This window comes from Takifugu flavidus, chromosome 16 (assembly GCF_003711565.1).
Source record: "Takifugu flavidus isolate HTHZ2018 chromosome 16, ASM371156v2, whole genome shotgun sequence".
Taxonomy (NCBI): Eukaryota; Metazoa; Chordata; class Actinopteri; order Tetraodontiformes; family Tetraodontidae; genus Takifugu; species Takifugu flavidus.
Window position 1 is genome coordinate 13735940 of NC_079535.1, and position 12644 is coordinate 13748583.

At 47.2% G+C, this 12644-nt stretch overlaps 2 protein-coding genes across 2 annotated transcripts; one reads left to right on the forward strand and one right to left on the reverse strand.

The window, feature by feature from the left end:
• Positions 1-383: 383 nt before the first annotated feature.
• erh (ERH mRNA splicing and mitosis factor) lies at positions 384-1959 on the reverse strand. Its single transcript, XM_057059128.1, has 4 exons — positions 1675-1959; positions 1137-1224; positions 915-1035; positions 384-645 (listed from the first exon to the last, which is right to left on the reverse strand). Exons 1-4 carry the CDS (start codon positions 1801-1803, stop codon positions 543-545), a joined length of 441 nt encoding a protein of 146 aa, XP_056915108.1. The 5' UTR covers positions 1804-1959; the 3' UTR covers positions 384-542.
• On the forward strand, positions 1960-9572 carry psen1 (presenilin 1). The gene is made up of 11 exons (XM_057059129.1): positions 1960-2110; positions 2646-2730; positions 5054-5358; positions 5613-5756; positions 6320-6385; positions 6467-6687; positions 7059-7157; positions 7293-7385; positions 7461-7634; positions 7936-8054; positions 8166-9572. Exons 2-11 carry the CDS (start codon positions 2695-2697, stop codon positions 8319-8321), a joined length of 1413 nt encoding a protein of 470 aa, XP_056915109.1. The 5' UTR covers positions 1960-2110; positions 2646-2694; the 3' UTR covers positions 8322-9572.
• Positions 9573-12644: the final 3072 nt, after the last annotated feature.

Genomic DNA, 12644 nt, shown 5'->3' on the forward strand with positions numbered 1-12644 from the left:
ACATCCATCAGTTTGGCGTCACAGCCCAAAGGAAGTGATTAGAACATTGGCCCTCGTCACCGTGAGAGCTGCTGTTTCAAACTTAACACAAGAGAAACAAAACAGAAAAAACGAGTTAACCGTTTATCCTAAAAATCCTGTGACTTAACAATCATCCTTTTGTGGCCGGGATCCAAGTTTAAGAGATAATCTGCATCACTGAGCATCATTTCTGCTCTCGGCACTCAACTGCATCCCAGCAGGAGGACGGGACACACGGCAACAGCCGATTTTGACCTGGGCACCACAGCAAATCCAACCGGGTCTCCACAATCTGAGACGTTCTGTGCGGGTTTACCAACGACAGGTGGAACACACAGCGACGAGGAAGATGGAAAAACACAGACTGTTGAAATCAAACCTTTATTGACAGTAAAGCATTCAAATCCTCCTTCCCTTCATCAGAAATATAAATTGTCATTGAACACCCCCCCACAGGTTCAAACACAGGTACAGGTAAGAAAAACAATGGTAAGAACTCCTCCATGTTCCTCAGAGGCCTTTTACTTGGACGCCTGCTGGGCCTGACGACGAAGCAGCACGTAGATCTTCTCCTTGATCCAGTCCTTGTTGTACGGCTGATACGTCTGTGTGTCCGCTCGGTACCTGAAACGCAAAGAAAATCACATCCCGGTTCAGCGGCCACACTACCTGTTCTAGTTTCCTAAAGCCAAATACCCAGCTGCTACCATGAGTAAAAAACTGCAGTAACTATGGAAACTCAGCTGTTGTTTCATCCCTTTTTACCTGTAAGACACCAACTAATAACACAGTGCGTTATTGAGTAGAGATAAAATCATAATTTAAATGCAATTTATGCCAAAATATTTCCCCTTAATGCACTATTCTCTCCCACGGTTTGTCCTTAAACTTACACCAAACAGCTGAGGTCAGCCAGGTCATCGATGAAGTCAAACAGCTGGCTGATGTCGTACGTTATCGATGGGCTGTTGGGGTTCATCCTCTTTAAATGCTCCTCGTACATTTTACACACACCTGAGAGGGGGACACACACAATCACCATATGTTGGTCCACACTCTCAAAAGAGAGGAGCAAAAGCAGAAATCCCCTGCAGAAGGAAACTCCTTGCACTTACCTTCCATACACTCGTTGACTGATTCATAGTCGGCGTAGGTCCTTCCCTCTGGCCGCTTGGTGGGCTGGACGAGCAGGATGGTGTGGGACTGCAGCGAAGACAGAAGGTTGGCTTTCAAAGGCATATTATCCAGGCCAGACTTTACACAATTTATCAACTCAAGCTTTTGCTACTTTACGGACTCAAGTAGGAAAATTAGTGATACAAATCATGTTTCTGCGTAGAGCCAAAAGTTGAATGTAAAAAAAAACAAAAAACCTGGTTATTTAACGTCAGCATTGAAGGAGCAGAAAACAATACAAAGGCAAGCAGCACTCGAGAAAGGTTGTTATGCTTGTTTCTCGTTTTAACTCACTGCACTCGCTCTACGGGCAAACATCCCCCACATTCATGCTACAGTTAGCATTAGCGCGCAACCCTGGAAACCAAGATTCGTGTTTAAACACGAACATTTAGACACACTCTGTTTGGATATGTAACAACATTCGTCGAATATTAAATCATGTGAACTATTAACCAGATATTAACGCATACTAACCATGGCTTGGAGATATTTTCTTGTTGGTTTCACGGGATTTTCTTTGATCGCTGCTGCTAGGACGAGTTGACCTATGACACCGGAAGAACTACGCTGAACACCTGTTCCTGTTTTCCTTGTGGAAAACATTTGGTTGTGGTTGGTTGTAATTTTTATCTATCAGTTAGGGTCAGTAGTCTACAAATAGATGGTCAATTGCTCTGCAGTAAAACCAAATTAAATTCTACGGCTTGAATTTAACAGCAAAAACTATCAACGCCTCTCAATATGCTATTTTATTCTTGAACGCATCACGGAGTTGAGACAACCGGAAGTTGTTTTCACGGTTACCGGATGTTCACAGAGTGGACAGGAACAAGAAAGACTCGAAGCTGCCCGGGCTTTGAACCCAATTCAGATACCATCAAATTTACTATTTAACCCTTCAACATTGCAGGTAAGGTCTAGCATGTTGTCCTCTGTATTCCGAGCACTCTGTTTTATCTTAGCCGTGTAGCATTAGCCACCCGGGACCGCCGTCGCTTCCTGACATAAACGTAAGTTCTAAATGGCCGTTTTAGCCCTTCGCTTGTGATGAAATCTGTATGAAGTCACGATGAGCAGAGACGTTCACCGCTCACCTTAGATTTGAGTCATTTCAAAGCACAATTCTACTAAATGACCTTACCACTCCTGGTAATTATTTTGTTACTAGCGGTAATTGATGCTTTTTCAGCATTGCCTGCGCAGAGTCCGTCCGTCCGTCCATAAAACCAAACACGTTAAAGGAGATGTTCCATTCTATCTGCTCCAAATATGGATCAAAGTGAGACAGCAATAGTGCTAATAAAGCAAACTTCAGGTGATTTCGACCTGCATTTATTCGACGTGTTTCCTTTTCCTGTATGTATTTGAAAAAGCTGCAACTTGATCATTTTAGTCAGTGTTGCCGCTTTCTGTCACTAAATTGCCTCCTGATGTGTTTCCAAAAGGTAAAAGAATTTGGTTTGCATGTGACAGCAAGTCTCAGCTGAGCCAACCATGGCAAACAATGCAGAGGATATCGAGAACAATATGGTGAGTATTCAATAGAATATAACATGGTGAATACTCAGCACAATAGAATATAACATGGTGAATACTCAGTACAATAGAATATAACATGGTGAATACTCAGTACAATAGAATAGAACATGGTGAATACTCAGTACAATAGAATATAACATGGTGAATACTCAGTACAATAGAATATAACATGGTGAATACTCAGTACAATAGAATATAACATGGTGAATACTCAGTACAATAGACTATAACATGGTGAATACTCAGTACAATAGAATATAACATGGTGAATACTCAGTACAATAGACTATAACATGGTGAATACTCAGTACAATAGAATATAACATGGTGAATACTCAGTACAATAGAATATAACATGATGAATACTCAGTACAATAGAATATAACATGATGAATACTCAGTACAATAGAATATAACATGGTGAATACTCAGTACAATAGAATATAACATGGTGAATACTCAGCACAATAGAATATAACATGGTGAATACTCAGTAGAATAGAATATAACATGGTGAATACTCAGTACAATAGAATATAACATGATGAATACTCAGTACAATAGAATATAACATGGTGAATACTCAGTAGAATAATATTGTGAATATTTGTGAGCACATCACAGCAGAACTAACTCTCTTATCTGCTAGTGGTGATTTTTGGCTCATACTAATTAGCATATGGGTTCATCCATTTCCATCCAAGTGTTTCCGTGGTGATGACATGCAGCTCGGTCTGTGATGGCCCAACGTTGGCTGGTGAAACAGGAATCAGATGAAATAACAAGTGTTGTCGGAAGCACTGGTCAAATGACCCGGGCCTTGTGAAGGAAGGCGTGTTCTTCGTATGCTCGTGGAGAAGCCAAAGTCCGGTTTCAGTTCACACCCCAAGCATCTGACTCTGCTCCTTTATCTCCGGCAGCTTTGCATTTTGATTAAAGGGCGTCTCTGTGCTCATGAGAAAACTCCTTCTCCTGCGAAGTGGCGTCAGTGAGCTCCCAGCTGTCGTTCCTAAAGAAACAAAGCACTCAGTCGTCTTGTGATGTCATCTCGTTTTTAATTATATTTAACTGAAAGTAGCACAGTGACCACATGCACTGTTGCTGATTAAATGCCTTCTTTTTTCTCTTAGGATCCAAAATTCATACTTCTTGTAAAACTCTTCTATGTTATTATTGTTAACCTACACCTTGGAGGTCACGTGACAGCCGTTTGTCTGCCTGTCAGCAAAATATCTCAAATAGTTCTGAAGGGTTCTGGTGAAATGTTCAGGAAACATTGATAAAGGGCCAAGGAAAAGCTGATGGGCGTTCGGTGATCTTGTGGATTCCAGAGGGATCTCCAAAAGGCTTTGATCATAAAGCAGCCTACAGTATCTTCTGACCTTGGATCACACCGTGTTTGGTGGAGGTGTGAGCTTCCTTTGCTCAAAGCTCAATTAGCAATATCCTGTTGAAATATGAAGGTACTTCCCTAAAATAGCCCAGTGTGTAACCCTAACCCTAACCTTAACCCTAACCCTAACCCTGACCCTAACCCTAACCCTGACCCTGACCCTGACCCTAACCCTGACCTTAACCCTGACCCTGACCCTAACCCTAACCCTAACCCTGACCCTAACCCTAACCCTAACCCTAACCCTAACCTTAACCCTGACCCTAACCCTAACCCTAACCCTAACCCTGACCCTAACCCTAACCCTAACCCTGACCTTAACCCTGACCCTAACCCTGCTGGTGCCTGGTCCCTGTGCTCTAACTGAGCTGGTGCACGGAGCAGGCGATCACCTTCTCACCTGGGGAGGCGAGGGCTGCTCACCCACCACAGTTTGACCCAAGGGTGATCTTGCAATTTTGTCTTTTACAGAAACACCTTCAGTTCAGTCCTGGGGCACTTTTAGATCCTCGTGCACAAACATTCTCCACAAAGTTTGGAAGGTTTTGGGCATCGTTACTGGTGAACAGCTGTGACTAAAGTGACTGATGGCAGCAGCAGGTGCCCTGTGCTGAAGCTGCTCATTTACACTTGAGGCCTGTGTGCTTTTACACTCCTGCTGGTGTCTCCTTCGTGGTTTTGGGAAGCCTCAGGTCTCAGCTACATGCCTCCACCTGCCTGACAGTTGGAAAATTAAGCCATCACTTGATTCGGCTCTTTTGGCTCTCAGGCGGGTGGGGGTGGGGGTGGGGGTGGGGGTGGGGGGATCTGATCCACTGTCATGTACCGGTTCAGGCTCTGGTGACCTGAGACCAGTGTTGGCTGATGTGTAAAAATGCATTCAACTTGTGATTCAAAGTGATTTTTCTCTCATAATTAAAGAACCAAGAGCCCAGCGTGGTGAACCATGAACCCGCTGTGCAGCCACAGGAGGTGTCCGTGACCCGATCACGGTCCAGAGGAGGAGGTGGGCATGGTGAAGGTGGACCGGAGCAGAATGGACAGCCCCCCGCCACCCATGCTGCCCACGTGGTGGAGACTGAGGAGGACGAGGACGAAGAGCTAACCTTGAAATACGGGGCCAAGCACGTCATCATGCTGTTTGTTCCCGTGACCCTCTGCATGGTTGTTGTCGTGGCAACCATTAAGTCGGTCACCTACTACACCCAGAATGACGGGCAGAGACTGTGAGTGTTGTCGGCCATGGCGGTCGGATCAAATGTAGCAAAGCCTAAACGCCACTAGGGGGCGTTATGGCCGCGTGCACTGTCAAGGCCCACAAGTTCAAATTTCAAACAAAAATCGCATCAAAGTTATGTGAAAAGACACACGAGCTAACGTGTCATTTACCTTTTATGGTCGTGCTAACAGCTGATTAGCAACCCGATAACACGCAGTCTTGTTTCTCCTCTTCTTCTATGAATGTGGCGTGTCACCACAGGATCTACACACCCTTCCCCGAAGACACGGACACGGTGGCACAGCGAGCTCTCAACTCCATCCTGAACGCCACCATCATGATCACTGTGATCATCATCATGACTCTGGTGCTGGTGGTTCTGTACAAATACCGCTGCTACAAGGTACACGCCGCTTCCTGCACGCCTGCAGCGCTCCGGTAGGATCAGATGGGGGGGCGAGTGGGATCAGATGGGGGGGCGAGGACAGGCGGCGCTCGGGTTCACAGTAAAACTCGTGTTATTGGCATTCAAGAGTTCCGACAGTGGTGTGTTGTGAAGAGCCAAATGTGGGTAATAAGCAGCGGTGACAGCTCAGATGTCACCGGCAGGCGGGGGCCACGCCAGGCGGGGGCCACGTCCAGGCGGGGGCCACGCCAGGCGGGGGCCACGCCAGGCGGGGGCCACGTCAGGCGGGGGCCACGCCAGGTGGGGGCCACGCCAGGCGGGGGCCATGCCAGGCGAGGGCCACGCCAGGCGGGGGCCACGTCCAGGCGGGGGCCACGCCAGGCGGGGGCCACGCCAGGCGGGGGCCACGCCAGGCCCCTGCTGCTCCCCTGCCTTGCTGCTCGGGCACCACACTGTCACTGATGCTGGAGCTGGAGCTCCGTGTGTGGGGAGGATCTGGCAGAAGAGACCTTTGAAGCCTCTTTGTCCCTGTAGACTGCTGACTGATCTCTGCCACCACAGGTCATCCAGGCTGGCTCTTCCTCTCCTCCCTCCTCTTGCTTTTCTTCTTCTCCTACATCTACCTCCAGTAAGGCAACATTGAATCTCACTTTAAGATGATGTATGGGGTCTTTCCAGGCTTTTGTGTGACGTCTCTCCTGTCTGACAGAGAAGTTTTCAAGACCTACAACCTGGCCATGGACTATTTCACCGTAGCAATAATAATTTGGAATTTCGGGGTGGTTGGCATGATGTGCATTCACTGGAAAGGACCACTGCGGCTCCAGCAGGCCTACCTCATCATGATCAGTGCCCTCATGGCTCTGGTCTTCATCAAGTACCTGCCAGAGTGGACCGCCTGGCTCATATTAGCCGTCATATCTGTTTATGGTGAGTCTCCAGCCATTTTCTTGTTCTTCTGGTTCTGAGAAATACTCAGGGAGAAAAAGGGAACCGGCGAGATGTTTCTGTAACCACTTTTACGGAAGTCTGAGTGCTCAGAGTAGCAGTCAAAGTTACTTTCTTTGGTTTCTTTTGATACAGATACTCATTATTTATCACACATCTGGTTTAAGGTTCATGCTTGTGTAGAAATCCCTCCCGACGGAGGTCAGGAAGGTGCACGTTGTCTCCTACTGGCTGAATCATTGTAGATGAGGAGATTAAACCTGCTGACCGGCCTCTCAGCAGTCACTCGTGTGTCTCCTTGATTCTGCTGGTTAACGGCACCGTCTGGATTGTTTCTTCTGTGGTCTCCTCAGATCTGCTAGCGGTGCTCTGTCCCAAAGGACCTCTGAGGATCCTGGTGGAGACGGCCCAGGAGAGGAACGAGCCCATCTTTCCAGCTCTCATCTACTCTTGTAAGACTTGTTTTAGTTCTGAAGCAGAGGGGAGACGGGGGAACATCTGACCCTTCGGGGTTCAGAGCCCTCCTCGACGCTTCCTTTGATCCGGAGTCAGAGTGCTGCTGATAATTCCTAAATATTGCTTCCCAGCAACGATGGTGTGGCTGGTCAACATGGCAGACACCGACAGGCCCAAAAGGAGCTCCACAGACGCAGCACCGCCTCAACAGGAGACCCAAGAAGGTGGGCTTGTGTCTGATCGTGGCCTTCAGGGCAGAACACTGGCACCATGATCTCACGTGTGTCCTCTGGTTGTAGCCGTGGCGTCCCCGACTCCCTCCAGTCTGTCCCAGGATGATGGAGGCTTCACCCCCTCCTGGGTTAGTCAGCAGGAACACCAGCTGGGAACCCTCCAGTCCACCGAGCAGAGCCGGCAGGAGATCCAGGAGATGCCCTCTGCCCGACCTGCTGCTGAAGATGACGATGAAGAGAGTGGGTCCAGACCTCATTTACACCGTTTAACGAGCTGTGTTGTGGAGACGGTGTTGAAGTCTCACCTCAGGCTCCTCCGCCTCTGGAGCTTATCTGGCATTTGTATCGAGCCTGAAGGAGTTTCCATGTGTTCCCTTCTGACGGCCTCAGCCAATTATTGATGTTTAAGCCAGTTCTGGGCTTCATGTCCCTGATATTCAGGCAGCGCGGCTAAATACGGCTGAAGTCACTAGAGTTCTGCGGGGGGTGGCTCGGCTGTGGTGGGCCCCACCCTGATTGTGGCGTCTTCCTGTGTTCCCAGGAGGTGTGAAGCTGGGGCTGGGAGACTTCATCTTCTACAGCATGCTGGTGGGAAAGGCCTCTGCCACGGCCAGTGGCGACTGGAACACCACGCTGGCGTGCTTCGTGGCCATCCTCATCGTGAGTGACTGCAGCCCGAGGTTCTGAGGGCCTCAGCACGTTAGCTAGCCTTTAGCCTCCTGTAGTCACAGTGCATGTTTCTCCTCTGTTGAACTGTCTTCACCACTGCAGGGCCTGTGTCTGACTCTGCTCCTCCTCGCCATCTTCAAGAAAGCGCTCCCTGCGCTGCCCATCTCCATCTTCTTCGGCCTGGTCTTCTACTTCGCCACAGACAACTTGGTTCAGCCCTTCATGGACAAGCTGGCCCTGCACCAGTTCTACATTTAGCAGCTCCCATAAACATCCTCACCCACAGAGTCAACCACAGGAGAGCAGCCCCCCACAGCCAGCCCCCCCCCCCCCCCCCCACATGATGGCTGTTTCCCACCCACACTTCCACACCCGGGAGCTGCCGTTCCAACCAGTAGGTGCCGTCCTCAGGGACACCTTGGCGGAAGCTGTTGTGTAAAAAAGAGACACTTTCATTTACTCTTCTTTAAAGACTTTGATTCAATCTCTTTTTCCTGACTCCAAAACTCTAAATAAGATTTGAAAAGGCCTCAACATTTAAATCCAGAGTCTGACGTCCCAGCAGGTCAACCCCTGGAGGATGCTCTCCACAGGGTAAAAGAGCAAGATTCCATCCTCTCTAGCACTGATTCAAGAGCTCAGCTTCAATATGACATCACTGTGCAGAGGAGGCACACACACACACACACACACACACACACACACACACACACACACACACACACACACACACACACACACACCTGAGACTTGCCTGCTGGGTCAGTCATGTACTGTCAGCCACTGATCACTTATGATGGAGCAGTCGAAGGTTCAGTGCCTTGCTCGAGGGCATTTTGGTAAAAGTTGTTGTTATTGTGGAACAGAAACGTGCTGTCCAACCTCTTCCCTCACCTGGATTATTATTTTGTCCTGAACCTGTCCGGGGATCGTAACTCTGGACCTTTAGGCTAACGTCTACCCTCATGACTCCTGCCTGGTGCTGTCTGAAACTATGCTACACAACACAACTTCATCCTAACCCGCGCTCCTTTTCCAGGTATGTAGAGAAGAAACTATTTTTTGTAACAATTCTTATCGTTCTGGCACAAATTTGAAGCAAAACATTTGAATGTAAAACTAAATCCTGCTGAATGAGAACTTAGATTTTGGTTGGATTTGATACTTGAATTGTTAAGAACATAACATCCAGTTAACGAGCGTTGTTGCTATAAAGGAACCAAACTGTTCATATCTGATCAAAATCCCCATTGTTGTGACCGGAGAGGCGTACGAACCCAAACTCCTCTGGACGCCGAGGCGGTCGAGCTGCGCTGCCGCTGCAGGGTCGCTCTCGTGGTTCAGAGACAAAATCAGGAGGGAACCATTTACTTGACATTTGCTCTGCCTACTTCTCTTCCCCTCCTTTTCTAGGGAACATGTTGGGTTTGACTTTCTGTCCTCCACATGCATTTGTGTTATGCAATGTTATTCAGTTGTGACTTTTTAAATAAATAACAGTACAGAAAACATCTTGTTTGGCATTGGATCATAAATGGAGTGTCACCTTAACACAGCACCTATCACTTTACCAATGACCTTTAGCATCTATTAGCGTGCTGCTTCACATTAGCAGAATAGTTAACGGTTAATTAAGGTCTTTGGCAGATGTGAAGAATTAGCAACTGCTGAAAAGAAGCTATAAAAAATGCTTATCTAACTATTCAACTTTTAGTTCAATAGTATCCTAAAAAATATTTATCCCAACGCTGTCCATGTTCCACTTGACACACAGAGGTCAAAGGTCAGAGCAGATCGGCTCGTGGAGCTGGTTCTCCCACTTGATCACCGTTACAAAACGATATTGTCTCTCGTGTATGAGCGGAACCGTTGACGTGAGGCGACTCGGCAGACGGTGGGAACGTTGTGGAAATTCCTCTGTGTTCATACGCAGGCATGTCGCGCACGCCGCTGCCTCCACGCCAGCTGGCATACAGGCGCGCTTGGCACATCGCCTGGAGCGTTGGACGCGGTCACCATGGTGACGGCTTGGCCTTGCTCCCCAGGACAGTCGCACAGTATAAAAGCTGAGCCAGAACTTTTGTCCTCACACTTACCTAACAGCCTGGCCTCATCTCTGGATCCTGGAGAACACGTTCAACCTTCCAGGCTCCTGAGGCTGATTCAGGAGCCTGGACAGACGTCTTCAAGCTGTTTGGGCAGATTAACGTTTCACCCTCTTAGGTGAAGGGCTTTTCTACCCCGTCCAGCTTTAAATGTTCAGCTTCCAAAATCATTACTTTGATGAAAGATTTCTTTCAGCTTGTTCACTGACTAGTGAGCCGCTCTTCCTTTGTATGCTGGGAGTTAAGCAGCAGATGAAATCGTGTCTCACACTAATGTGCATTAGAAGGTTCCCAGGATAGCTCCACTAAGGGGATTAATGGGCAGAAGGAATATCTGCTCCGTCTCCGAGCAGTAAGACCTCAATAATCACTCCAGGCAGGAAAGAAGACACACGGGGAGAAGAAAAGCCTCCATCGTGTGGCATTTACTCATTTCAGAGATGTCTAAGGACAAGCTGGAGAGCCTGGTGAAGCACATGGAGGAGACGCTGACAGAGATGGAGCAGCTGAAGCTGCACTGTGGGAAGCAAAGTGAGGAGCTGAGCCAGCTGGTGGTGGAGCTCCGCAGGGAGAACCAGGAGCTGGTAGAGAAGTACAACCAGCTCGCCGCTGAGATGAAGGAAGCCAAGGAGATTATAGAACAGTTACAGGACACAAAGTATGCGTTCAACGCAAAGGAGAGGCAGGCGCACAAGCTCAGCCGTCAGCTCTGAGCGAGGACGCAGTCGCGGAGGAAAAGGGCTCCTCGCTGAAGGTCCCCGAATGCTGGGAGGACGTGGAAGACCAAACTGTTCACAGCTGCGTTCTCAAACCCAGAAAGAGTCTTTTTTCCTCCCTCTGTGTATGTTGAGAGGGAGTAGATGTAAAGCTTAGTGATCTGACTGAATGTAAACTGGAATCCTGCGATTAGGGCTTCTTTAAGGCCGTGGCCAAAGTTAACGAGAGTCAAAACTGCACGGCTGCGGATGCGGAAACTCTGGAATCTTGCTGAAAGTTGAGCCAAGCCTGTGCACCAGGAATTGTGCTCCAGAGGTTTCTGTAATTATAAGATAAACATGTCTGCACAGCTCTCATAAAGATTTTATTTGATAAGAGCCAGTGGGCTATTTTAGTTGCTCAGAGCTCTGGCAGCAGTGTGTGGCCACCTCTGTTTGCTGTGTGCAGACTTCAAAGTGTTAAAAAGACCTCATTATCCATTACTGGCCAGCAGTGGGGCTGCCTCTGCTGCCTTTAAAGCACACCAGCATCAAGAGAACACAGCACAGAATGGTTTTTTTTAGAATAAATAATGGTTTGTTCAGTATGGATTCATCAAAAATCACAAGTCCCAAGAATCTTTGTACAATAAGAGTAATAATTCTGTCAAAATAAAGTGTTGGATCAAAAAGGTGTCTTGTGTGAAGCTAAAACTGGAGCTGAAACTACAATTTGCTCATCTTTCAGCATCTGTTAGCTCAACTCCTTCAACGTCGTATACGCCGCAGTATGTCTGATAAACTGCTAAATACAACAGTGGCTAAGCTTCGTTGTTGTTTCCGCTCTCGTTTGGGACCTTAGTTAGCGTAAAAGCCTGCCTGACCTGGGCTAATCTTTGTGCCTTGCCTGAGCTGTGTAAACCAGATAATCTGGGTGGACACGGTGTCGAGAGGCCAAAGGGTGTTTCAGGGAGGACGTACTTTCATTTCTGTGTGATGGTCCATCGAACTTACGCGGTGTTTGAGTCTGACCCAAAGATAGAAAATGATCCCTCAGCATGACCAGAAAAACAAGCATGTGGCTTTAGGCTGTTGGGCTCGTACTTTTCATTCTATGGAATTTGGTCTTCCTCCCTCTTGTATCCTAAATCAAAACTACTCATAACACCAGAAAAGGATTTTTACATGAGCAGATCCCTGTGGGATTCTGGCAGGGTTCTGGTTGGTTTCATATTTACAGGCGTTCCTTTTTTAAGCTCAAAATGCCCATATTTCCTCGTGTAATTCTAACATTCCAGACCACAACCCTACAGCATGTATCATATCACATATATCACATATATAGAATGCATAGATCTTGCGTGCTGTAGTATTATTTGAGGTCCTTTTCAGCAGCTGAGGATATACAGCAACGATTTATTTTTAATGATATTTTAATTGATAGAAATGCTCACCAGCACTGCTTTGTAGTGACAGTGTAGTGGATTAAAACTTCCAGAATAGTTTCTGTTGTTCCAGAGAATATTTATTTTGTCAGGAAACTGTCAGGTATGATAAAGACACAGCTGTCTGTTCATCAGAATAAAGAAGTGAGTTAATAAATGGAGCATTCCACTGGAAGGAGCTGGCTACACAAAATGCTTTTAAAAAAAAAGTATCAATAAAATGGGGATTACAGTAGTAGAATACGAATTACGGCGGTTTTCAATCAACCCTAAATTAGATGTTAAATTAAAAGGCTAAAAAAGCGTTAATCTGAAATAAAATTGCCATTTAAGGAG

Bases quoted from the DNA above. Each gene is read 5' to 3' on its own strand.
- erh (XM_057059128.1), bottom strand. From the start codon at position 1,803: ATGTTTTCCACAAGGAAAACAGGAACAGGTGTTCAGCGTAGTTCTTCC. The intron at 1,225-1,674 runs GTTAGTATGCGT...TCTTCGCTGCAG, and splicing joins GAAAATATCTCCAAGCCATG to TCCCACACCATCCTGCTCGT. The intron at 1,036-1,136 runs GTAAGTGCAAGG...TCCCCCTCTCAG, and splicing joins AGTCAACGAGTGTATGGAAG to GTGTGTGTAAAATGTACGAG.
- psen1 (XM_057059129.1), top strand. From the start codon at position 2,695: ATGGCAAACAATGCAGAGGATATCGAGAACAATATG. The intron at 2,731-5,053 runs GTGAGTATTCAA...TCATAATTAAAG, and splicing joins AGGATATCGAGAACAATATG to AACCAAGAGCCCAGCGTGGT. The intron at 7,158-7,292 runs GTAAGACTTGTT...ATTGCTTCCCAG, and splicing joins TCCAGCTCTCATCTACTCTT to CAACGATGGTGTGGCTGGTC.